The 27,585-nt window shown below is 29.7% G+C and overlaps 3 protein-coding genes across 4 annotated transcripts; 1 reads left to right on the top strand and 2 right to left on the bottom strand.

Moving 5' to 3' along the window:
* On the bottom strand, positions 1 to 9,127 carry LOC113866904 (40S ribosomal protein S27-2-like). The gene is made up of 4 exons (XM_027501702.1): positions 9,092 to 9,127; positions 494 to 595; positions 297 to 325; positions 1 to 200 (listed from the first exon to the last, which is right to left on the bottom strand). Exons 1-4 carry the CDS (start codon positions 9,125 to 9,127, stop codon positions 74 to 76), a joined length of 294 nt encoding a protein of 97 aa, XP_027357503.1. The 3' UTR covers positions 1 to 73.
* LOC113867867 (calcium-binding mitochondrial carrier protein SCaMC-1-like) lies at positions 9,092 to 27,180 on the bottom strand. 2 transcript variants are annotated; one of them, XM_027503366.1, is made up of 4 exons: positions 12,478 to 13,349; positions 9,870 to 10,658; positions 9,701 to 9,791; positions 9,092 to 9,605 (listed from the first exon to the last, which is right to left on the bottom strand). In XM_027503366.1, the coding sequence occupies exons 1-4, from the start codon at positions 12,860 to 12,862 to the stop codon at positions 9,428 to 9,430; spliced, it is 1,443 nt and encodes a 480-aa protein (XP_027359167.1). In that variant the 5' UTR covers positions 12,863 to 13,349; the 3' UTR covers positions 9,092 to 9,427. The 2 variants fall into 2 exon arrangements, 1 of the variants encoding a protein (XP_027359167.1); XR_003505201.1 differs by adding an exon at positions 26,062 to 27,180 and having other exon boundaries at positions 9,093 to 9,605; positions 9,701 to 10,658; positions 12,478 to 13,230.
* Positions 26,146 to 27,497, top strand: LOC113867868 (UPF0496 protein At3g19330-like). Its single transcript, XM_027503367.1, has 2 exons — positions 26,146 to 26,233; positions 26,348 to 27,497. The coding sequence occupies exons 1-2, from the start codon at positions 26,176 to 26,178 to the stop codon at positions 27,271 to 27,273; spliced, it is 984 nt and encodes a 327-aa protein (XP_027359168.1). The 5' UTR covers positions 26,146 to 26,175; the 3' UTR covers positions 27,274 to 27,497.
* The last annotated feature ends 88 nt before the right edge of the window (positions 27,498 to 27,585 follow it).

Here is a 27,585-nt window from a genome sequence, read left to right as displayed (position 1 = left end):
AAAATTGCTTCCATCTTAAAAGCCTAATAACCAAAACTCTCCATTCATGGATAAAGAGAAGTAACAGCAACATTCAGTCTCCCTTCTTCCTAAACGAGCATCCTTCAGTTAACCTTGCCCGTCCACCAGTCGGTTGGCACAACACAGTCTGGCAATTACCGCATACCACAACTGTCTGAGAGTGGCTAAACACAGTGGTTCTGCATCCCAATTAAAAACATAACGTAATCAAATCCACATTTAAGTTATTTAAATATCATCACAATCAAGTGAAATAAAAGAAACATCCAACTTACATATTGAAACAGCCCTGGCACTTAACATCCTGCAAAAAAAAAAATAATAACAGACAAATAATCAAAACTTCACATCCTCCCAACAGGGTTTGTCACAAAAAAAAGAAACTGTGTTTGAATAATTATGCAGTAAAGCAATTTTACATTTTAAATCAAGAAATAATAATAATAGTATAAAACAAAAGGGCATTGAATACCATGAAGAAGGAATTTGGGGACTGAACAAGACGCTTGAGCTTGTGCTTTCTCTTCTCCAACTCCGCTGGGGGATTCAGCAAATCAATATCGTTCTGAAGAACCTACTCACACACAAAAACCAATTTTCATTCTGGAAACCTAATGCATATAAATGATAGTCATCTAAAATATAAAAATAGACAATATTCCTCGCAAAAAATAAAAATAAAAAACAAAAAGCAATAAGAATTGCTTAAACTATGTTCTCGAACCAGACCACAGAGGTAGCAAAACATTGAAAAAATAGGGGGAAAAAACACGATAATCTTTTTCTCTTCTGTTTTACGTAATTCAAAGGGGAAGATTGTATAGATCTAAGGAGAGTATTGAGATAACCATAAGTTAGTTACCATCTTGAGATAAAACCACAGCAACCCTCAGAGAAAGGCTTAACCCTAGGTTTTGCAGAAGCAGCACAAAGCAGCGAGGGGTATAGCGTTTTTTTTTTTTGGGCATGCAATTTATAAAGCTTATAGCTGTTTCTTTTCGGCATGACCCAGTGGGTAAGCCCATAACATGCTTTCTCTAACCGAAAAATGGATTTCAACAAAAATTAATAATTACATTTTTTTAATTTTTAAACACAGAAAAAATTGTTGTTAATGAGAAAATTAATATTTTGATACAGAAAATAAAAACATTAAATTTGTATGCTTAACACTTATTCTTCTCAGAGAAATTTTAATTTAATTTTCACATAATTTAAAAAATTTAATTTAATAATATTATTAAACTCAGCTCAAATCAACCATATAACTGATATAATCAGCAAATTGGAGAGTTTACTAAGGTTGGGGTGAGCATGAATTAGATTTAAATAAATCTAATCTAAATTTATTTTAAATTTAATTATATAAATTAAGTTTTAAGCTAATTTATATTACTTTTTTAAAAACTGATTTTTAAATGTAAATATAGTTTAAAATTAGTTTTAATAATATACTTCCTTAGTACAGCATAATATATATATATATATATATATATAATATTTTATGCTTTTATTTTATTTAATATAAATTAATATTATAAAATATTATTAAAAATTAATATATTAAAATATTATTATAAAATATAAAATTTATTTTATCATAAAATAATTAAAAATAATAATTTTTAAAATATATTTAATAAAAAAATACATTTTATGTGTATATAAAATTTATTAATATACAAATATATATATATATATATAATATAATATAATATAAACAGAGAAAAAGTAGATATCACATGAAACAAAATTTAACAAAATGAATAGCAGTATAGCACCTATTGCTTTCTTCGAGGGAACCGTTCAGCATAAATAGCGTAAGAGTGCTGGTGGAGTGAACTGTTCAGAATAAAAACTGATTTTTCAGCATTAAAACTGGTTTTATTAAATGAGATCTAAAATGTATCTTAACCCCCAAAAAAAGGGTTGGATGTTTAATTTTTTAAAATAATTCAAATTTTTAAATATAATTTATTTTGATTATGGATTGGATCATTAAATTTAAATTTTTTTGCACATTCTTAGAGTTTACTCGATCCAAACATATTTTATATTATTTAACAATATATTTTGCATGATTTAAATTAAAGTAAAAATACTTTAATAATACTATATTCATATTAAAATATAAAATTTAAAAATTAAATAAATATATTTTTATATATAATTTATATGCCATATACAAGAGTAAAATTATTTTTTTGAATTTTTGAGATAATAATCACGACATGCATATGCAAAAAATTATTTTAAAAAACTATACACTTATATCATTTTAAAAAATATAATTTTAAAGGAAATATTAATTATTTATAAATCAATTTTGTAATTTTTTATGTGTTATAAATTTTCTTCATGTAATTCAGATATTAATATCTTTTTATGATAATATTTTTCTTTATCATGTGAAAACATATATGTCTTTATAAGATTTTCACTTATTTGCAATGTAAAAAATTTTATTTGATATTGATGTCAACTAGTTAGCATTCCGTGAATACACACGTATTTTATTTTAAGATAAATATATATACAGTTAAATAATTATTAACAAATTTTGATATTCTTATAAATAATAATTTTTATAAAAATTATTTTTTAATTTTATAATCATAAATATTATATATTAAAATTATAATAATTTTAAATTTTAATTTAATTTAAAATAATGTTTTTATCATATACTACCAAACAAGTTTTAGTTAAATGTTAATATTAATTTATATTAATAAATAAATAAGAAAGTAAACTTAAATAATATATATATATATATATATATATATATGCAAATTTGTTTGAGAAAATCTAAAAGAAAGTATCGAAAAGTAGTTTAAATTTTGAGAAAAAAAATATTAAAATAATAAAATTTGCAGTTGTCTAGTAAAAAAAATATTTTTCTTACATAAAATTAAAGATGAGTAGTTAGTGAGAATTGAAAAAATATAAATAATAAATTCAGTAAATTTAAAATTTTATGTAAATAATGAAAGAAAAATTATAAATATGAAAATAGGTATACTTGCAAAAAAATTTAAATATAAGTATTCATGAAAATTTTGAGAATTTATATAAAATAATAAAAAACATTAAGTAAAAAAATTTATCATTTAAATTTAGAATAAAATTAACAAAAATAAAAATAAAAAGTAAAATTATAATAATAAAAAAGATTATAATTTATATTATTATAAATTAATTTTAATTTTAAAATATTCACGTGATTAATTATAAAAAGTAACACTATTAAATATTGTTTTTCAAATAATATATTTTTTATTTCAAGAGAAAAGTAATTAGTTCATTTTAACTTAGAGCTTTTTTACATTTTTATAATATAAATATTGATAATTAAATAACAAAATTTAATATTTTAAATAATTATATATATAGAATAAAATTATTTTAAGTAATAACTTATTTAAAAGTTGTTTTGACTTAATTTTATAAATATAAATATTGTGTGTCAAAATAATAAAAATTTAATAAAATCAAATAATATTGAAGTTGATAGGCATTTATAATATATTCAATTTGAGTATCATTTTGTTAAAAGTTTGATGAAGTATCAGTACCTATTGAAAAGTTTTTTCAACATTTTTTTTACTTCTTTCTATTTTTAGAAACTTTATTCTATTTCAGATTTTAAATTTAAAATTATAAAGAAGTAATAGTTACATTCTGACAAGATCATTTATTATTCGTCATTTTTTATTCAGGCATGTTATCTTAGCATGTTGTATTGAAACACATTCTAATAATTTAGAGAAAAAAAGAAACTTCACGAACACAAAAATAAATGAATAAATAAAATCTACCATTAAATAATATTTTAAAAATTTAAAATCAGTTTTATGTACTTTACAATTTTGAATCTCTTCAATCTACCATTATAAACCTTTGTAGGTGAAGAAAAGAAAAGTTAAGCAATAAAGTCAAGTATCATTAGCATCTTGCTTTATGGTATCTTTATATTTGGTTATTTGTTCTTCACTTTGTTTCAAATCAGTTTGGCGTGTCTGACTCCATTATTTTTTCTTTCTACATTTACAAGTTTTGCAGATAAATAGAGGAAATGTTAACCAATGTAAGTTAGATATAATTTATATTTTGTTTTCTTATATATTCATGTTTAGTTTATCTTTTTTCACGTTGTAACTGTATAAACATCCTAAAAAACAAATTCACTCAGCTAGCAACAAATCTTTTCAATTAGGGATGGAAATAGGCTAAATTTTGTGTAAATAAGCTTGGCTTATTTAATAATTTTGAAGTCTAAATCTGGCTTATCACCTATCATAGGCTTTTTATTAAGTCTAGCCTGACCTTTTTAAAAGTTTAGTTTGACTTATTAGTTTTTTTAATGACCTACTTTGTATTGAGACATTTAATAGATCATTAAACTTTCTTATAAATAGGTTATTAAACCATATAAATATGTATGTTTTTTTAAAAATTACAAGACTTATATCTAAATAAACTATTAAAAAAATATTCAACATCTTGAATATATATAATAAAATTACATATTCCTATTTATTACTTTCAAACCATATATTTAATTTAAATAAGTAAATCAATACACATACAAAAAATACAATAAAATGAACATCAATTTAAAAATTATTAAGTAAACCTAGTAGAATAAAGTCTTACACATTAAATCAATAAACACAATATAACTAAATAAGTTTTAGACTTAAAATTAACAAATGCAATAAACAAAAATTAGTTATATATGATATAATATAAATAAGTGTGTAAGATTGTAAGAAATGATGGATGAGATGAACCAGCAATAAACGTAATTGAGACATAATCGAGACAACGCAATGTAAATCGGTGTTATACATATAGAATATGCAAAAGCCTCTAGCAAGCAGAGCTCTCTCTCTCTTAGGGTTTTTAATTTAAAATTTTATTATTTTAAAATTTAATTGATGTAATATATTATTATATTATAACTTTTATATAAAATTATCTAATATATTATTATAAATTTTAAATAGGTCATTCTAATAAGCCTAATAGGCTTTTTTTTAAAGCTTAAGTTTGACCTATTTAATTAATTAAATTTTTTAAAAGTCTAAATTAAGCCTATTAATTAAATAGGCTAAGTTGAGTTAGGCTTTAAAAAGGTTAGGCCGTAGACCCTGTTGAACAACTTATTTACATCTCTGCTTTCAACTCTTTTTTTTATTAGTTTTGTGTACTTTGCGACTTTACTATTATGCATCCTTGACAATAAATCTTGCATTTGAATAGAAGGAAAGCTTAAGAAAGCAAATTCAGGTATCATCTCCATTTTTTTTTTCTTACACCTTCATGTATGGCTCGTACTTTTTCTTTCACTTTCATTTTTTGTTACTTCCTTTTTCTCTTATACGATTTATAGAGCATTATTATTTTTTATATATTTTCATTGCTTACACACCATTGTTATACATTTTTTCATTGTTTGACAAGAACAAGCTCAAGTATCATTTCTACTTTGGTTCACCCTTCTTTCTTTATATTATCATTCATTACTTTGTTTTTGTTTTATAGAATATTTATATAGTATTGATTTTTTAATATTTTGATTGCTTACGTATTTTTGTTATGTATTTTTTACTTTTTGGCAGAACAAATGTTAATAAAGATTAACTAACGAAACAGAAGTACAACTTTTTTATGCATTTTTGAATTTTTTTTATTGTTATGCTTCTTTTATATATATTTTGATTGCTTACACACTTTTGTTATGCATTTTTTTATTATTTGGCAGAAACAAGTTAATAAAGGTTAACTAATAAAACTCAGGTATAACCTTTGTTATGTATTTTTTTCCATTGTTATGCTTTTTTATATTTTGATTGTTTATACACTTTTGTTATGCATTTTTTTTCATTGTTATGTTTTTTTATATTTTGATTGTTTATACACTTTTGTTATGCATTTTTCTATTGTTTGGGAGGAATAAACATTAATAAAGGTTAACTAACAGAATTTAAGTATCACCTTTTTGTGCATTTTTTCGTTATGATATATAATTAACGTTTGTATACCTGAGTTTTTTGTCATTATAATTTTTTTCTCTTTAAACCTAATTTAAGTATGAAATACAAGTTATTGTAAAAATTTGGAAACTCTAATTCTAAAAAAATAAAAAATAAACCTTATTATTTATATTAATTTGATTTTACAATATCTAACTAATTAAAGTTTTTTTTTTAACAAACTTTAGAATGTAATTAGTACAAAACTTGTAACTAAATAAAAGTAACTTTGTTAGAATTTTGTTTCATTATTTTGCTTTTTACTATAGATAAATTATAATATATAATATTTGATTATGTTAAGGTTAAAAATTTATATTGTATTTTTTTTTGTACTTATTGTAATTTTACATTATATTTGACATGTTTTAAATTAAGATTTTATATTAAAATATAAAAAGGTCTAAATATTTCTTTTATTTTTTTATATATTTTAATTAATTAAAATGCAAGTAATGGAGATAAATATGAACAAATTTAAATATTTAAAGAGATATTAACTTGAGGATTAAGATTTTAACCTAAAAAATATATGAAAATAAACATAAATAACCTTTAGAACGTCCTACATATTATGATACTCTTCTAAATCTTACCAATTTGCGTCCCTACTTTAGATTAATATATATATATATATATATATATATATATATTTAAAAATATAATAAAAAATTAATTTATCAACCGAAATTTAAACTAAACTGCAAAAAAACAAAATGAATTTTTCAATCTAAAGTTTAACAATTTAAAATAGTTTGGATCAATTTTTGAACATCTCTACAGGTTCAACATTTGTAAACTTTTTTTGTTTTTCAGTAAAAAGTTTATAGACTAAAATACTCAAATATAAGGGCTTTTTAGTATAATAAAATAAAATAAAATCAAAATTACATAAATGACCTATAATAAAAAAATTACACAAATGTCATGTTTAGCATTTAAAAGAATATGATTTAAATTAATTTCTTTTGAAAATAGAAAACAATTTAAACTGATTTTAGTTTGCTATGGTTGCTTCTTCTTTTTTTATTGTGTGGAAGTCGATTTAAGTCAACTTGAGTGTAGAGAAAAAATCAACTTGAATCGATTTTAATGCAAAGAGGAAGTCGACTTGAATTAACTTCAATGTAGAGGAAAAGTTGACGACTTCAATATAGAAAAGAAATCGACTTCAGTATAGAGAGAAAGTTGACTTGAATTGACTTTGGTGAAGGATTTAATTAATTTGGATGTGTTACCTATCTGCCATGACTATCTTGGAAGGAAGAAACATCTTTGAAAAGAATCGACAAAACGAAAGGAAGAGAAAAAAAAAATAATACAGTGCAACTACAATAAAAATGAATAATAATTTAAATTGACTTAATTTTATTGATCATATTGCAAACAAACTGTTATTTAAATGTTTAAAAAATTTATTTAATTTTATCTGAATTTTTTAATTTAATCTATTATTAAATATTTAGTTGTCTAATTAAAATAACTGTTACATATATTGTATAAACGTATATTACATATTTAATCAAGTGTGGGTTATAGAACTGTTACTGTATTTTATATTAGGATTTTACTATTTATTACAATAAATTAAACAATTATAGTTTTAGGCGAATAAACATTTAAACTATAACTTAGTGAATTAGAATAAATTTAAATTTAGTAAGTGTTAATTATATTTCAAAAGTTTTAATCGTTAATTCGTATTATAGTAATTTGTTTATTTATTTTAATAAACTTTATATATTTAGATAATGTTAATTAAATCCACCTTTCATGTTAAATATGATGTCATGACTTGGCTACATTCAACCACCATATCACATTGCTTATATGTTGATTGAATTTGAACCTTTTTCTCCATTAAAGTCGATTTAAGTTGACTTTCTCTTTATACTAAAGTCTATTCAAGTTGATTTTCTCTCTGCATTAAAATTAATTCAAGTTAACTTCTCCGGTGCACTAAAGTCTATTCAAGTCAACTTCACCTCTATCAATTCAAGTCGACTTCCTCTGTATATTTAAATCGACTTTCACACAACAAAAAAAATAACCACAATCGATTAGAATCGACTTCTGTAAAAACAAATACAGCGCAGTGCACAGCAAACTAAAATCAATTTAAATGATTTTTTGTTTTAAAAAAAATCAATATAAATAGTTTTCTTTTAAATGCTAAACATGTGTAATTTTTTTTATTATAAAACATTTACGTAATTTTTATTTTATTATGATAAAAAAGCTCAAATACAATTACAATTAAAGGATGATAAAAACCTTACAACAATATACAAGAAGAGCAAAAACATCTCTACTTATGACTATATACAATTTAATAATCTTATGAATTTTAAAACAAAATCAAATAAAGCACAAATCTTATTTCTCTAACAAGAAATCCGAAAAAATAAGTACAAAATCCAACAATACATCACATCAACAAGACTAACAAATATTAATTATCTAGAAAATTATAGACGTGGCTTCTCAAATTTTTGGGGTCAAAAGATATGGCTTCTCATGGAATGTTGACAAGAATCATAAGCTCATAGCTGGATACTTTTCTCACGTGAGCTATGTAGTGGACCTCTTTATATTTCAGAAAAAAAAAAAAAAAAACGCCCAGCAATATGTTTATCCAAAGTAAAAAATAAACAATTAGGCTGTATAGTTACTAATCTGTTTTACAAATTTGAGACTAGACCAGTTCACCAATTTTTACCTTCAGGGTCTACAAGACTTTTATTTCCTGGGTTTGTCTGGTACATTTTAATAATTATACTATTAACAAATCAAAACAGAAGCCTTAACATCCAAGCTTATGATAAAAGGTTACAATCATTCAGTTTTACATTCGAAGCAGTCTCCTCAAACACCCTACCCCAAACAAAAAACAGAAAAGGAAAAAGAAAGCAAGATGCAAGACATACTGTTTAGGAGGTGAACAACACCATGTCTTCAGGCACACTTTAGCAAATTTAGAAAGGCATTATAGTCATTACCAAAATTAGTGGCATTCTAACTCGGAAAGATACCAAAAAATTGAGAATAAGATTAGCAATCTGAGCCATTACATAGTACAAAATCGGATCCTAACTGGGTTTTGTGTACACTTCAGCATACAACAAAATCTATTCTTGATAGATATGGAGCTTCAGAGTTTAATGAAGCAGCAAGCAGGACAAACCAATTTCATCCTCCAAGAATTTTGATAAAAGTGGTGTCATTTAATAGTGATCGTAAACAATTGTCATAAAATCAAATGGGGACTTTATTCTTGTCATTAATGTCTCATTGCAGAACCACTCCTGTAGTTGCAAACGGTCAGCCATGTCAGTTAGACAAATTATCAAATGAGGCAGCAAAGTTAATCACTCCAACTCCAATCCCTTTTTCATACTCTCATATACCAAATAAGTGATACTAGCAGATGGAACAACTTTGAGCAGGTTAGGAAATAGTCCTTTGTAGAAACCCCTAAACCCTTCATGTTCAAAGGTTCTCCTGAATATATCGGTCATTCCCATATAAGCACGTTGAGCCTGCATTCTGAAATCAAAAGCTGTGTCAGTTTCTAATTTATATAAAAGATGAAATGAAGTTGTTACATGTCACAACTTAGACATTACACAGCCAAAGCATACCTCGTTCTCACAACCTGCAAAGGGTAAACACAGGTTGCTCCAAGGGCACCTGACACTGTCCCACATCCTAATTGTACAAGAGGACCAGGTTCTACAGAAAATCTCAGAATTTCAACACACAGCTATAGCATATGTGGTACAGAACATGATACACAAAGAAGTATATTACCTTCATCATGAAGAATATATTTCTTTGACATATCTTTCAATGTTTCATATGCAGCAAGATCTATGCCAGCATATGGTATAATCCCCAGAACAGAAGGAATCAAGCCCTTATAAAATGCACGGGGTCCTTCCTGAACCAAGATATCTTTTGAGAGGGTTCCAAGACTGGGAACACTTCCACCTTTACAAGCATAAGTTTGTATCCGTGTTTTAACAAGATCCAGAGGATATATTGCAGTTTGAGCTACAGCACCAGCTATACCACCAGCTAGCAGCCGTCCCATAGTTCCAATATCAGCCTTTGACTCTTCTCCTTTAGCATTCATAATGAAGGTCTTCAACTTCTCATAGGTGTAAAATCTAATAGCACTCTCAGGGGCCACCTTAAGAACATTTAAGCCATTGCCTCGATAAAATCCTAGCAAGCCACCTTCTTTCCATATATCTTTTATTGCAGGCATTATATGAGCTCGTGCTGTTTGGACCTGCAATACAACCTTTAAACGATCAAGGGGTGCAGTTGTTGTTCGGGATGCAGCACCTGCTACCCCTCCTGCAATCAGATAGCTACTTGCATGGATGTGCTTACTAATGCCTGCTGGAATAACAGTCTGTTCCCCAATATCCACCAGGCATACCCGCTCCAGGTAATGGTAAATGTTCTCAATAGTCGCCTCATGAGGGTAAAGCAGCAGAAAATCCCTCCATTCCCCAAATGTTATAACCCCATTATTATCCTTATCAACACGCTCAACAAAACGGGCAAGTTCCTCATCATCAATCTGAATCCCTACAAAAGAGAGACTAGTGTGGCTTATAGAATGAAACAACCAACAACGTCTACCATGACATCAAGGAAGACTTAATTACACAAGGAATAATACACTAAATAAATTTGAAAACTACTATTTAGCTCTGACATTTGAATCAAGATTGAAATAGACGTGGTTGTATGATTTGCCAATCAGACACTGAAGGCAGAGACAGAAATAAGAAGGTTAATGCTTAATACCCAGTATTTGTCGATCAAACACTACTTAAGGACAGATGGAGTTATAAGTGTAGTTAGAACAATTGACGATCCTATCAGTGTAGTTTGGAATTTAACACCAGGTTATTGTATTCGGCGATAACTACAGAATGATAGAACCTAAAAGTAGGTATATCAATTGGTCATACAAAATATTAACAGAGGTACTCATTTTCCCTTTTCATTCCTTTCAACTTTCAACATCAATTGGAGCCTTACCAGGAGACCAAATCTATACACAAAATGTTTTCAACAAGAAGGTATATACCAAAATAAGTGACTGCAACAGTGAATGTATCACTGCTTCTCTGAATTTCACACATCTTCCCAAGAGGAATTGCTTTGTCCAACGCAAATAAATTCTTTCTTAAACACATTTCTCTCTAACCTCCAAGTTAAAAGTTTTTGCAGCTTGAGACGGGTATAATTAGCAGACAACACTTAAGTGCAGTACCATACGTATTATTGGTACTGTTCTCCAGTCAGAATTAAGATTTATCTCAGTAATATGCATAATAAAAGTCAACATTAAAGGTCAGCATACCGGCATTAAAGGTCGACACATATTACTGAAGCGATACTCCAATCTAACTAGAGAACAACACCCACAGTACTTTTGGTACTGCACCTAAGTTTTGTCCATAATTACAAAGACACTTTTTATATCATTATCACAAGACTTTAAGCTGAATCTAGTACTTCATTCACTAAACCAGAAATTTGGTATACAAAACATAGAGTTGTTAAGAGAATTCAGTAACCATCACATGACGTCTGATGTCAGGTTCCTACTGAAGCAAAAGAAACACATTAAGCATACACTATACCACTATTTTAACTAGTTGAACGGTTCAAACTAAAGGCATACATACTATTGACAACCAAGCCTTAAGTAGGCCTTTGCCTTTGGATGAGCTTGTACGAAGTTTATTCGACTTATTTTTATCATCTAAGCACTTAAATATGCATTTAATTAAGCTTAGAAAAGTGATCTATGACTTCCAACAAGTTCACCGCAAATCTAATCAAAATAAACTATCAGCTATCATGTGATTTACTGATACAAATACTTAAGTATGTTTTGTAACTCAAGCTTAAAGCTTATTTAGGAGCTTATAGCTTTTTTTTTATTGTTAATAAACTATTAGGACTGTTTGGTGAACAAAAAAATAAGCTAGCTTAAGAAAAGCTACCCCAAATAACGTTAAACTTATTATAAGCCAGCTTCCAATATTTTGCTTTTTTTAATTTTTATCCTAAATCTTTACAACAATTTACACTCAAACAAAATAACCTTAACACTTATTTTTTTAAATCATGTAACACTTTTCATGATTTCAACTAGTTGTTCAACTAGTTTTATCAATGAATTCTAATTCAACCAGTTAGTTAAAAGCTATATGCGTTTAACTAGCTTACCAGCTATAAGTTAAAAATTATAACCTTTCAACTAATTTTGGTAACATAACATTGTACAAGAACTTTTTCTTAAGCTTAACCCAAAAGCTTATTATAATAAGTTAAAAATAGCTTATTATAATAAATTTATTTAGAATAAAAGATATAGTTTAGCATTTACCTGCTCTGACAAGCGCTTCCCAAAGCTCTTCAGGCAAAATACTCCCACTATGCTCAACATCAATGGCTTGAAAAATTCGATACAACTCGAGTTCCTTATCGTCCATGTACCTCTTGAACTCTTCATAATCAACTTTCCCATCCTTGTTCGCATCGCAAGCGTTGAACAAGTCCTTGGCGTACTTATACTCGGAGGGTATTTGCAGCGCCGAAAGCCCAGCCTCAATTAAAGCGTAATCCAAGTAACCGCAACTTTCCTTATCAAAGAAACCAAAAAGACTACGAATCCTCGTTTCCCTCTCTTCCTTGCTCTCTTGTGACGCCAACAACACGTGATCCATCGTCACCGGTTCCCCACGGTTCTCTCTTCTCCGGTTCGCCCCCATTATGGTAACGCTGCTTTTTTTCTTTTTGGGTTTTTTTTTTAATTTTAATTTTAGTAAGTTTGGGATGGATCGGATTCCAGTTGGAAGCGAAGGAAACGCGAAATGTGGTGAGGAATAAATGGGGGAATCAATTTGGAAAAAGGAAAATGAAAATATTAATAATTATTATTTTATTTTTTTGGGGAGAGGAATAAAGGGAAGCATATTCTGGTTTGTGTGATGGGTTTGGGTCAGTGAGTGGGGAGTGAAGGGGGTTGCGCCGGCGGCGAGAATGGGGGTGGTGTTATGGCCGGCGGCGATAAGAGGGATCGCCGGCGATATGTGATGCATCGGAGAACGCGATTGTTGTCATTGGGGAGCAGCTTTTTCTGGTTTGGGCGATAGTTATTGGTTAAGATGGAAATAAATAATAATAAAAGGAAAAGTAAAAAATAATGTGAGGGAGTGGTGGCAGTAATGTATAGGACGGAGGGAGCCTGAGATGCATGGTGTGTGTGGGTGAGGTGCCGAAATTCTTATGTTGGGTAATGCACAATTATGCATCTTTGTTACAATAAGTGACTTATTGTTTTCCTTTAACAGTATTATTAAATTAAAATATTTCTTAATTAAATAATTTCAAATATATTATACACAAAATTTAAAATTTAATGAATTTTTAAAAATATCTTTTAAATATAAAAATTATTAACATGATAAAAAAAAGTAACTTTCAAAAGTCTTTTCTAGAAAAATCTTAAAAATAATTTGTTCTTTCAAATTATCTGTAAAAATTGATTAATTTTTTAATACCTTTTAATTAAGGTCAATTCTACGGTATGTGTATATTCAAAGATATAAATAAATATTGTAAAATATTTGTGTAATTATAAAACTTATAATACTATTAAAATTAATTATAATTCATTTATAATATAATTTTAATATGTATATATGATTATTTTTATTAGTTTAGAATAGAATCATAAAAAATATCAATTCCATCTCAAAATTTAAATTTTAAAGTATAGGTCTAATTATTTAGACTCTATTTAGTTGCATTAATTTAAAGAAAGAAAAAGATAAAAAAAAAGTGATTTAGTAAATTAAAAAAATCATTTTTTTTAGTTTGACTATTGAATAAGTTGTTAAAAGAAAGAAAGAAAAAAGGTCAATGAACCTCATAAAATAAAAAAAGACTTAATTATATCTTTTGTCTCTATAAATATTAAATATTTTGTAATATATTTTTATCAAAATTTTTGTTAGTATTTAGTTCCTGAAAAGTTAAGAAATTAGGATTTAATCTCTATTTTCAACTCCCTCCTGTTAAGTATTGAACTAAGTGAAAGCCAACTTAGTACTTTCATGTGACATGCTATTTATTTAGTTTAATAATATTTTACTATTTAAAATTAATATTTACAAATAAGTCTTTGATTATATTTTATATATTTGCAGGAAGGCACATCTTCTCTTTCCCTTTTTCTACTGTCCACCCCCACATTTCTTTGTTGCCCACCTCACACCTCAGCTCTCCTTCCTTTTTTCCATTACTTCACCCCTCTTCTCCTGTCCCCTTTCCCATTACCCACTCACACTCCAACTCCAACCTCATACCCACCCCACACCTCTCTACATTTGTTAACAACTTGCCATGAGCAACTTTCCACAGGAAAATTGAAATTTTAGGTGGACCCTCTCAATTCCACACGAGATTAAAAATATTATTATGATTTTGATTATCCCCACTTTTCTCAGAGGAGGCAATCATATGATTTGCAAACTTAATGAAAAAAATTCCATTATTGGAATGATTTTAGAAAAAGAGGTCTTGACCTCTAACCTCAACATAAGGATAAAAATCAGAGATGGATTCATATAGAGTGGCAAGAAGCATCAACCTAATTCTAGGCCAATCCCAACTATCCTGAGCAAAAAATATAGTAATAGGTGCATTTAAAACATCATCAAGATAGATTACACAACATAACTAGAAAAATTCTGAAAGGTAGGAATCCAATTATCTTTCCAAAATCTAATAGTCAATTCATCCCTAAGAATCCAACCTAACCCTTTATAGAAAGGGCCCCAAACAATCAATATATTTCTCCATAAATGGGAATAAGTTTGATTAGTCCTAGTGTAAAGGTCTCTACTAAGATCAAATTTATATTTTCTACATAAGACCTGAGCCCACAGGTCATTAGGGGAAGTTAAGAGTCTCCACTATATTTTCATAAGGTAGGTTTGATTCACAAGGCTAATATTCCTAAAACCCAAACCCCTTTTATCCTTAAGTTTATAGATTTTGTTCCAACTACAAAGTTGAACTATTGCATATAATAGGAAATAAAATATCTATTGTACGCATAATTATTATTAGCCATATTAAGGGTGATTTGCTGTATCTTTAATCAAGTTGTCTAGAGAGATATTACAGGCACAATCTTAGGGATTTATAGGCATATGTTTAGGAAACCTGATACCAAAATAGAGCAGGGTATCATGTATATATGAATGCTCCTTGTATATGAATAACACATAGAAATTCTTCCATAATTTATTATGGTATCAGAGCTAGGTTCTAAGAAAGAGAAATATGTGGAAATACCCAGAGTAGTGAAGAAGAAGTCATCGCCATATGACCTGAATTCAAACTACAATCCAGGGAGCATAATCACCCAAGTTCAACTACGGGTGAAAATTATAAAGAATGGGCAAAAGCTGTGAGAACCTTGTTACATGCACGACGTAAATGGGGGTTTGTAGACGGCACTGTGAAACAGCCGAATGAAGACTCACCAGAAATTAAGGATTGGTGGACCGTGCAATCTATGGTGGTGTCTTGGATCCTAAACACCATCAAAACTTCTCTGCGTTCTACTATTTCCTATGGGGAGAACACAAAGGAACTGTGGGATGACATTAAAGAACATTTTTCAGTTGTGAATTGACCAAGGATTCAACAACTGAAATCAGAACTGACTGAATGCAAACAACAGGGGATGACCATCGTGAACTACTATGGAAAGCTCAAGACGTTGTGGGATGAGCTGGGAAATTACCAGCAGATACCAACATGCACATGTGAAGGGTGCAAATGTGACATCAAGGCAAAATTAGAGAGACGAAGGGAAGAAGATAAGGTAAATCAATTTTTGATGGGATTAGACGCGTGTTGTATGGAACGGTTCGCTCAAATCTTCTTGCAACCGATCCATTACCAACATTGAATATAGTGTATTCCATCTTGATACAAGAAGAACGCGTGAAGGTCATTGTTAGAACCAAGGAAGAAAAGAAAGAGATTGTTGGTCTGGCTATACAGACCGGTGGAGGTATGAGAGGACGTCGAGATACAAAAGACAAAGGAATAGTCTGTTCGAACTGCAATCGAACGAGCCATGACACCATGAGTTGTTTCCAACTTGTTGGATATCTAGATTGGTGGGGTGATAGGCCACGTCATGAAGGAAAAAAAGTTGCTCGCATGAAAGGGCAACAACAAGGACATGGTATAAACTCTGGACGTGGCAGAGGTGTGCAAGCAAATGCTGCTCATGTAGTTGGTGAAAGAGCACCTGAGCCAGCGATAGAGGTAGACAAGGGAGGCTTGATGGGGTTGAGCACAAAACAATGGCAAACATTGGTAGAGATCTTGAATAATCAGAAGGGAAATGCCAATGAAAGAATGATAGGTAAAGAAACTTCGATAATTGATACAGGGGCTTTCAACCACATGATAGGAAATTTGAAATCACTTCAAGAATTGAAGAATGTAAAAGGATGTCCCGTGGGACTTCTAGATGGACAAAAAGTTGTTGCGGCTAAAAAGGGAACAACAACACTTGAAGGAGGGCTGAAAATGAACGTGTTATATATGCCTATATTAAACTGCAGCTTGATATCCGTGACCCAGTTGATAGATGACACAAACTGTATAGTGCAGTTCACTAATTCTTTGTGTGTAATGCAGGACCGCACTTCGAGGATGCTAATTGGATTGGGTGAACGAATAGATGAGCTCTACTATTTGAGAGGAATTCGTCATGAGAAAGCCTTTAAAGCTGATGTTGTGATGTCACTTGATCTCTGGCATAGGCGAATGGGGCATCCCTCTTTGAAGATTACTGAATTAGTCTCAAATACAAGTAGCAAGAATAATAACCACGGAAATAAGGCATGCGATGTGTGCCAAAGGGCTAAGCAAACTAGAGATAGTTTTTCTTTAAGCAATCATAAAGTCGCCAGTGTGTTTGAACTGGTTCATTGTGACTTATGAGGACTATAGTGGATGATTGTTCTCAAGCAATTTGAATTTTTTTGTTATTAGATAAAAAGGAAGCTCCTCGTGCCTTAATGAACTTTATTACTTTAAGAGAGACAATATGAAAAGCAGGTTAAGATGATTCGAAGCGATAATGGAACAGAATTTACATGTTTGAGAACACAATTTCTTAAACGTGGAATCGTGTTTCAAACATCATGCACTGGAACGCCTCAACAAAATGGACGAGTTGAAAGAAAACATAGACACATACTCAATGTGGCTCGAGCGTTGAGGTTTCAAGGTAATCTTCTTATTTCTTTTTGGGGTGAATGTATTCTGACTGCAAGATATTTGATAAATAGAACACCGACACCTTTGCTGAATGGAAAAACCCCTTATGAGGTGCTGAATGGGAAACAACCTTCCTATGACCATCTTAGAGTATTTGGGTCTCTATGTTACGCTCATAACCAAGGAAGGAAGGGAGATAAATTTGCACTAGAAGCAAGAAGTGCGTTTTTGTGGGCTACCCACATGGAAAGAAAGGATGGAAATTGTTTGACTTGGACACCAACACTTATTTTGTATCAAGAGATGTTGATGTTTTTGAGGCAAAATTTCCTTTTGGAGAGAACACTGACAGGTCTAGCAGTAAACCAATAACCGACATGCAGAATGGAGAGGCCGATTTTGACTACAATGAGCAGCTTGTGACCACTAAGGTGGCAGGCAGTAAAACACGCGTTGCAATAAGGGGGTACCAGTCTTGAGGATACACAACATGCTGTAATTGATGGTGCAATTGATGAACAACTAGAAAATGAGGAGCAGTTTGGGTGAGGCATGTGTATTAGAGTTCCCTTGGTAAAGCTTCGAGATTACGTAACCAATACAGTGAGAGCATCAAAGAGCCCATCTAATTGTTCACCCACTCCACAACAACAATCAAAGGTGCTCTATCCTATCGCTCATTATGCTAACTGTGAAAAATTTTCATTGAAGCATCATAGGTTTCTTGAATCCGTGACGATGGAGAAAGAGCCAATGACATTTGTAGAAGCAGTAAAAGATAACAAATGGTAGTCAGTAATGCAACAAGAAATACAAGCACTTGAAGATAATAATACATGGACGGTGTGCCCCCTACCAACACAAAAAAAGGCACTAAGATGCAAGTGGGTCTATAAAATCAAGTATCATTCCAATGGAAACATAGAAAGGTTTAAAGCTCGATTGGTTATTCTTGGAAATCATCAAATTGAAGCCATCGATTACAACAAAACTTTCGCTCCAGTGGCAAAAATGGTCACCATGCAAATTGGTCTTGCGGTCATTGCTGCAAAGAGCTAGGAACTTCACCAAATGGATGTACACAATGCGTTCCTACATGGTGATTTGCAAGAAGAGATCTACATGAAATTCTCACCAGGCTTTCGCTCATCTCATTCAGGGATGGTTTGTAAACTTCACAAATCATTGTATGAGTTAAAACAAGCCTCACGTTGCTGGTTTGCTAAACTATCTCAGGCTCTCAAAGAATACGGTTTCCAACGGTCTTACTCAGATTATTCTTTGTTCACACTTCATGATAAAGACATACAACTGGTGATTCTAGTGTATGTTGATGATTTGATTATATGTGGAAATGATCATGACTCCATACAGTGTTTCAAAGATTACTTGAGTAGATGCTTTCATATGAAAGATTTGGGCAAGTTAAAATATTTCTTAGGAGTGGAAGTTGCTAAATCCCCTGTAGGTATTTTTCTATGTTAGAGAAAATATGCTCTAGACATTATTAGTGAGGCTGGCTTACTTGGAGCGAAACCAGCCAGCACCCCACTCGAACAAAATCATCATGGTCTTGCCAATGACGAGCTTATTACTAATCCCGATTGCTATCGCAGGTTGGTAGGACGCCTCATCTACTTATGATTCACTAGACCTGAATTATCGTATTACGTTCATGTTCTTTCCCAGTTCATGCAACAACCGCGAACAGAACACTAGGAAGTTGCCTTGCGAGTGGTTAGATATCTCGAAAGTAATCCTGGTCAAGGAGTTCTCTTGGATAGTCACTGCGATTTTTGACTTTATGGTTGGTGTGACTCTGACTGGGCCGCATGCCCACTCACTTGTAAGCCTCTCACTGGATGGATTGTATTTCTGGGACATTCTCCCATTTCTTAGAAAACCAAAAAACAACATACGGTGGCTCGTTCGTCTGCTGAAGCTGAGTATCGTTCCATGGCTAGTACCACATGTGAACTGAAGTGGATCAAAGGTGTTCTTTCAAGTTTTGGAGTCACCCATTCCATTCCCATACAACTCTATTGTGACAATCAAGTTGCGTTACACATTGCAAAGAATCCCGTTTTTCATGAGCGTACCAAATATATTGATGTAGATTGTCACTTCATCCGTGATGAGATTGTCCGTCAAAATCTACAACCATCTTATGTTCCCACTCACACACAACTTGCAGATACATTTACAAAAGCTTTGGGACGCACTCAGTTTCATGATTTACTTGGCAAGCTGGGCATTTAGACTCCCTATGCACCACCTTGAAGGGGGGTAATAGGAAATAAAATATTTGTTGTACGCATAATTATTATTAGCCATATTAAAGGTGATTTGCTGTATCTTTAATCAAGTTGTCCAGAGAGATATTACAGGCACAATCTTAGGGATTTATAAGCATATGTTTAGGAAACCTGATACCAAAATAGTGCTGGGTATCGTGTATATATGAATGCTCTTTGTATATGAATAACACATAGAAATTCTTCCATAATTTATTAGCATATCTCATGAAAGAGCAAGAATCTTGCCTTGTTGATGTTATAAAAGCAGAGGTATATGTGCTCTTCCAGATCCTCAACTTGGCGTATAAAACCATCATAGCTTTTGCAAAGTTGCTTAATCACTTCTTGCACAAGATACCTCTAATTCCCCTTCTCCAAGCTAAGTTGAACGAAAACCCTATCTCCTTCAACCGCAGTGCAAAGCTGCAAAACGAGTGCATCAATTATGCCAAGATCATTGCTAAGAACATAAGCACATTTTGTAGCAGCATCAAGCTATTTCAACCTCACTAATTATCTTTTCTTAAATGCACAAACTGGCACAGCGCTAGCCGATGCTGCAGTCGCCAAGGTGACCATAGCGTGCAGGATCATTGTCATGGCTACTGCCACCACCCTGACAACGACCAAGCAGAAGGTGGAGCCAGCAGCAGAATATGCATACCTTAGATAGGGATTTTTGATAATCTTACCTAAGTGAGATGGGAAAGAGGGGACTTGGGGATGGGTGGAGATGGAGAGAGCGAGTGATATAGAGGTAGTGGTAGAAAGAGAGGAGGGTGAAGGAGTTGGGTATAGAGAAAAGAGGAGAGGTGGATATGGGGGTGGAGTGAGGTGAGGTGAGGGTGAGAACAGGAAGAGAACAATTGGGAGGAATTGGGTATAAGGTGAAAGGAAGAGAGGAGTTGGATATGTATGAGGTGGAGGGAAGAAAAGAATTAGGTATGAAAGAAGGAGAGTTGAATATGGAAGTTGAGGAGGGAATGTTAAGTATGGAGAAAAAGAGAGGAAAAAATTGGGAGAGAAGATGCAAAATTCGCTTAAGCCAACAAAATTTGCTTAAGCAAATCTGTAAAATTGCTTAAATAAATTTTTTTTTGCATAACCTAATCTTGTGTTAAAAAAAATTATGGTTTTCTCTATTTTTGCTTAAATGAAAATGGAACTGGACGTCCAATTCTCACTACAATGAGAGAGGATCCAAATCTGATTAAAACATAAAACTCATTGTGTAGGAATTATAATAATTCCACATTAAAAGAGTACATATATTATTATTACATTAAAAACTGTTTATAACTCTCATGTAATAATTTATACAATATTTTAATGATGGGTTAATCTAATATATCATTATTCTTAATGTGTAAACTATGCAAGAATTTGATATCTTATATCCATACACTTACACTGTAAGACTTAACCATTAATTTCACTTACACATTAATTTTAATATATTATATTGTCTTTAAAATAATTTAGATTAATAAACAAGTAAAATTTTATAATTAAATCATTTACTTAAAATCACATAAAGTTATTCTTACTATTTCAAAATTAAAATAACATATAATATAAACAAAAATATGTTTATAACATAAAGTGATGTTGCATCCACTATCATTTGCATAACCTATTAATAGGTTGCATGGTGGTTTTCATGCTGTAGAGGAGGTGGGGGCAGTGTAGATGGGGAATTGGATTTTTGCTGATGAACAGCTTATCTTACGGTGGATATGTAATTGCTCCTTAAGGGAACTTTCAACATGGTCCATGCTAGGGACTCAGATCGCCTGTAGTTCTAGCAGGAGCTGCAGGCTGCAGTTTTGGATTCGCTTAAGCGAATTTTAGTAAAAAATGATTTTAGCTTAAGTTAAAAAAAATTACTTAAACGAAAGTAAAAATATACTGCAACATCTTTTTCTTCCTACATATTTTTGCTTAAGCGAATATGTTTCTTTCTCTCCATAATTCGGTTCCCTCTACTATCCTCTCCTTCTAATCCAACTACCTTCTTCCTCCCTCCTTCTCACTCAGTCTATTTCTTTCCTCCCCTTCCTCATCTCTTCTTTTTTCGGCCCACCCAATCTCCTTCCCTCTTCTCATCTAGCTCTCCTCCCCTTTCTCTCCCTTTCACCCCACCCATCCCCCTCTCCCTCCCCTTCTCTCCTCATCTAATCCTTTTTCCTTTCTTCTATTAGCTTTCTCTCGTTCTCCCTCTCCTTGGTGCTCTTGCCCCATCTCTGGTCTCCCTCCCAGCCTCCCTTTCTCTCTTCTTCTTCTGATTTTTTTGCTACTCTTTCTAAATTTGCTTAAATAAATTTTTTTGATTTAAACAAAATTGACTTAAGTGAATTTTTTTTATATTAAAATAAAATTATTTTTTTACCAAAATTCAATTAAGGAAAAAAATTCCGCTTAAAGCGAATCTAAAACTGCAAATAATCCAGATCCCATGCTAGATAAAACCTCGCTCGTAATAGCGAAGAGCGAATCCCAAAAAGCAAAAATAGAAATTGATTTGTGAGCATGTTAAATCAGCTTCCTGTGTTTAAGCAAAAGTGAAAATCCAACAAAGGATTGCAATCTTGAATGACATGACATCTCGGTAATTCTACTAGACAGTTATTACAAGCATAGGAAAAATCATTGTTCAATTGACAAACAATTACTATATTAATGAGGTATGCCTGTAATATTGTCTTTTCATATGAAAGTAGCATTGAAGGGTTTTTCAATATCATGTATAAGAACATGATGATTAAAATAAAAAAAAACAATATTTTATTAAAAATATAATATCTAATGTTTATTAATTTATTATATGCTATACTTTTTTAATAAAAAATATTTATTAATTTCTAAGAATAATAGTTGACAAAATTAAAATACTTCTCTAAGAGAGATTCTTCATAAACAAATTTTTATTGCAGAAATGAAAATTAACTTTTACCTAAAGTTATTATCTCAACGTGCTTATTATTTACTATCAATTATATTTTTACTTCAATAAAATAGAGTTCTTTGTCAAATACGTTTCATGGTACCTGTAATAAAAATAGCAATGCAAATCTGTTTTCGGTAATTTGTCTCCTCAAGGGAATTTTTATAAGGAATTTATTAACGTTCGTTTACCTTTTTTTTTAAAACTAATAATTTATATTTTAAATGTATTTTAAGTTATAATTTGTTATATATATATTTTTTAAAAAAAGTAAATATATGTTAGTGATTTTAAGTGTCAATATACACTTATTTATTTTTAAGTTACAATATGTCACTACATTATACCTTTAAGTGTGCATTAAGAAAGTCATAATTATAAAAGTTAACTAAAACACTCTTTTCCAGAAAAAGTAGTGAATATTAGCAAATTTCTCTGTATAAATATATACTAAAGCTAATTATAATATAATTTATTGAATATATTTTTACTATAAGGTTGTCATGTAATCAAATTTAATAAATTTATACATAAAAATTGAAATCAAAATTATAAAACTAAAAGTTTCTTTTGAAAATTGAGTCAATTTAATTAATATGTTTACTACAAAATGATTTAAAACTATTTTTCAACAGCTTCATATACAAAAATTCTAGTAATGAATATCAATCTGAAAAAGGAAAGAACCCTTACCTAGTAACATGATAAAGAGAAATCTAATTTATTATACAGTTTCAACTTATTTCTTCAATATCCTTATAAAAAAAAATATTTCTTCAATATCCTTCTACTAATTATCTTATTCATTGCATAAATAGATCAGAAAAATGTTCATAGGTATCCTAAGATATTTAACTTTTAAATGAAAAATTATATTCATAAATAGAGAATAAAAGTTTAATATTAATTTCAAATAATTAATCTCATGTTTAAATTATAAAAATAAGTTGTTGTTTTACTTGGAGTTAAAATGGTTATATAAAGTTATATTAAAATTTAAATCATAAAATAAATATTAGCGTAATAAAAAAGGACATTAAAATTTTATATAAAAGAATATTTAATATTAGAATAATGTAAATAAACATTTCCATGATAGCAAAACTAAAAACATACATAAATGTAAACGAGTATTTAAGTTATATAAATGAATGTTTATACTATATAAGTTATATTGATTTTAAAATGATAAACTATAAATGTTTTATATTATATAAAAGTTACATTTATACTTTTTTCTCTTACTATAAATTAATTATTAAAAAAATAAATTATAAACCGTGCTGAGTGCATGGGGTAAAATACACCAGTATGTATATATTCTTTTAGTAATATTTATTGTAGAATTATTTTTTGATAATATTTAAATAATTGTATATAAACAAGATAAAAATTAAATATACACGATATGAAACACATATATAAAAAGAATTAAATAAAAATATATTATAATTAAATATTTTTTATTAAAATATGTCACGTGACATTTTTAATATATATTTAAAAGTGATGCATGATATATTTTCTCATTTATCTTTTTAAAAAAATTATTTTAACATATTAATTTATTTATTTGTATTAACTTTTTAATTTAGAAAAATTATTCTTTTTGTCCCTTAACATATTAATATATTAATATATTTTCATGTTCTTTCCTGTTAAAGATTCTAACTACGTTAAAAAGTTTTAAATGATTTGGGATGTGAGATGAGTGCTTGATGTTAGTGGCAAGAAGATGAAATTTTGAGTATAAGAAGATGAAGATGAAAGGGAAAAGAAAGAAAAAAAGATACTCGAAATAAGATTAAAGAAGACAATAAACAGTAACATATAGTACTCTTTACATACAATGACAAATTTTTTTAATGGAGTAAGAGTTTTTAATAGAAAATGATCTATCTAAAACTTTTTAAAGAGTTAAAGAATTAAAATGAACTAAAAAGAAGTTAGAGAATAAAAACGAATTTTATTCTAAAGTTTAGAAATGAAAATAATAATTTTGTTTTTAATTTATTTTTCAAATTTTTATAATTTTCATAATTAAATATATAAATTAAAATTTTTAAGATTAAATAAATAGATTAATATTTATTCCTTTAATTAAAATTAATTTTTTAATAAATATATACTCAACGTGAATAGAAAAATATTTAATAATATTATAAATACAATATAAATTATCAATAATATATATATATATATATATATATGTATTTCATTAAATGTATGATACGACATTTTTAATTTTAATTTTAATTTTAATTTTTAAATTAATTATTTTATTTATGCATTTATAATTTTTCTATTATTACATATAAAATAATTTTTAAATGTTAAATTTATATGGAGTTTATTTCTAAATATTATATAAATGATTTAATTTTTTAAATAAATTTTAATGTTTTCATTAATTATATATTTTATATGAATAAACATATTTAGTATTAGAAATAATATAAATAACTAAAAATTTAGAAGAAATATATTAAATATTTTATAAATTCACATGTCATATGAGTACATATATTTTAAATTTAAATATATGTAATATTAATTTAAATGCTCATAATTTGACGTCAAAATTTTAAAAAAAAAACTATACTAGACCTGTTTGTTTCACCTTTTAAAAAAATGATTTTTAAGATATATAAAAAATGGTTGACTTTTAGATTTTTTTTATTATAAAATTTAGGGGTTATTTATTTATTTATTATTATTATAAAAAATATTTTAGAGGATAATTATAATTTCAATTATTTTTCTAGAGGCTATTTAAAACAGCTTATTTACAAAAGGGAAGAAAAAGAAGCTAAAATTATATTATTTTTAACTTCTGAATTTTCATAAATTTAACTAAACAAGCTAACAAACTAAAAGATGATTTTTTTTTTTTAAAAGTGCTTTTCTTATATATATTAAAAAACAAATGGACTCTAAATTATTCCTTTTTGTCACATAAATTTAAGTGAAGTTGTAATTTGAATATTAATTATTTTTTATTTAATTTAATTTTTTAAATTCCCTTTTTATGGTAAAGTTTTTTCTTACTAATTTTGTTTCTTTTTTATTGATTTAGAGAATGTTTTGTATTTTAAGTGTATATGAATTTTAACTATAACAATTATAAATGTATGATATTTAATCAATGATGATGGTTGACATAATTGTTAAATATTTTTAATAAAAAATAAAAATAAGTAGTTGATTAGAATTATTTTGTGAATAATTAAAAATTTAATGGTAATTTAATAATAAAATTAATAAAAATGTATGAAATAACAGAAAAATTATTATCCAAAATGTTGTTATTTTAATAATTTTGATTAAATAAAAAATAAAAAAAAGAATTATTTTATCTTAAAAAAAATAATTTACACTACAAATAACAAATCTTTGGACAATGTTTACAAGTTACCTGGTACGACAGGAAGTATAGTCCCCAAGAATACGCAGTGTTAGCTTATAAACACCTCCACTTTGGCAATTTCTCGCTACTCACAGAGTGCAACGATCAACTCTCAGAATTAGAATGCCGAAATGCATATCCTTCTTCAGATCATCCACCTCAATGCCAAACTCCTCTCAAGGTAACTCAACAAAACGCAACCATTTATTTTATTTTATTTTATTTTATTTTAAAATAAAAACAATCACTCTTTCTATCAAAACGCTGCGTTTCTGATTGCATTAACATCTCACAGAGGACACACCCAGCGTTTCTCGCGAATACAACCTCGCCGTTCACACCAACTCCTACGCCGAGATTCGCTCCAATATCCAATCTCAACTTCACACGCTTAACCCAGACCGAGACCGCGTCCAACACGCGCTATCAGACACCACAACCACCACGCGCCTCATCTCCACCTTCTTCGACCACACGGAAACCGCCTCCGAACTCTGCCTCCACCTCCACCAATGTCTCAGCCTCGCGCGTGCCGCCCACGCCCCTCTCCTTGACCTCTTCGAAACAATCGACCCTCTTCACCCAACACACAGCGATTGCAAGCGCGCCATTCCTCTCTTTCACCACTTCGACAAACAAAACAACTCCATCCCCGATTCCCACATCTTCTCGAACCTTCGCGAAGCCTTATCCAACCTCAAAACGCAGCTCGATCGCCGCGTTTCGAAGTCCCTATCTAGGGTACGCTTTTTCCGTCGCGCCGCCGCCGGCTCGGCCATCTGCCTGGTCGCCGTCGCCGTCGGGGTGGTGGTGGCGACCGTGGCAGTGACCCTGCACGCTGTGGTCGCCTTGGCGACTGCGGCATCGGCTGGCGCTGTGCCTGTTTGTGCATCTGAGAGAAGAGAATTAGTGAGGTTGAAACAGCTTGATGCTGCTGCAAAATGTTCTTATGTTCTGAGCAATGATCTTGGCACAATTGATGCACTCGTTTCGCGGCTTCGCGCCGCGGTTGAAGGAGATAGGGTTTTGGTTCGGCTTAGCTTGGAGAGGGGGAATGAGAGGTACCTTGTGCAAGAAGTGATTAAGCAACTTTGCAAGAGCCATGATGGTTTTATACGCCAGGTTGAGGATCTGGAAGAGCACATATACCTCTGCTTTTATAACATCAACAAGGCAAGATTCTTGCTCTTTCAAGAGATATGCAATAGTTCAACTTTGTAGTTCTTGTTCCTAACCAACTAATCAATGTTTTAGTTTTAGATTAATATTTTGTTGACACCCCTTTTTGGGGTGTGGAATGGATGGGAGAAGAAAGAAATGTTAAAAAAAAAACAAAAGATGTGATAGATAAGTTGACACAAAAGGAAGAGATAGATTGAAAGAAGAGGAGGATGTAAAATTGATGTATGGTAAATTAGGTTTGAAATATAAGGGTCTGTTTGGATTCAGGAATGTTTTCTATTTATATTATGTTTCCGGTTTTTAAAAATTTGTAATTAAAAAACAAATCTTAAAAAACAGGGAATAGAATGA

This window comes from Abrus precatorius, unplaced genomic scaffold (genome assembly GCF_003935025.1).
Source record: "Abrus precatorius isolate BTA unplaced genomic scaffold, Abrus_2018 Scaffold5, whole genome shotgun sequence".
Taxonomy (NCBI): domain Eukaryota; kingdom Viridiplantae; phylum Streptophyta; class Magnoliopsida; order Fabales; family Fabaceae; genus Abrus; species Abrus precatorius.
This window is presented reverse-complemented; position numbering and strand designations above follow the sequence as displayed.

What these genes read in the sequence shown, in the direction of transcription:
- LOC113866904 (XM_027501702.1), bottom strand. Translation starts at nt 9,127, where the DNA reads ATGGCTCAGATTGCTAATCTTATTCTCAATTTTTTG. An exon ending in ATCTTATTCTCAATTTTTTG is followed by an intron (nt 596 to 9,091) that starts GTATCTTTCCGA and finishes GTGTGTGAGTAG; the next exon opens with GTTCTTCAGAACGATATTGA. An exon ending in TGCCAGGGCTGTTTCAATAT is followed by an intron (nt 201 to 296) that starts GTAAGTTGGATG and finishes ATTGGGATGCAG; the next exon opens with AACCACTGTGTTTAGCCACT.
- LOC113867867 (XM_027503366.1), bottom strand. Translation starts at nt 12,862, where the DNA reads ATGGGGGCGAACCGGAGAAGAGAGAACCGTGGGGAACCGGTGACGATG. An exon ending in ATATATTCTTCATGATGAAG is followed by an intron (nt 9,792 to 9,869) that starts GTAATATACTTC and finishes GATTTTCTGTAG; the next exon opens with AACCTGGTCCTCTTGTACAA. An exon ending in TTGCAGGTTGTGAGAACGAG is followed by an intron (nt 9,606 to 9,700) that starts GTATGCTTTGGC and finishes TTTTGATTTCAG; the next exon opens with AATGCAGGCTCAACGTGCTT.
- LOC113867868 (XM_027503367.1), top strand. Translation starts at nt 26,176, where the DNA reads ATGCCGAAATGCATATCCTTCTTCAGATCATCCACCTCAATGCCAAAC. An exon ending in AATGCCAAACTCCTCTCAAG is followed by an intron (nt 26,234 to 26,347) that starts GTAACTCAACAA and finishes AACATCTCACAG; the next exon opens with AGGACACACCCAGCGTTTCT.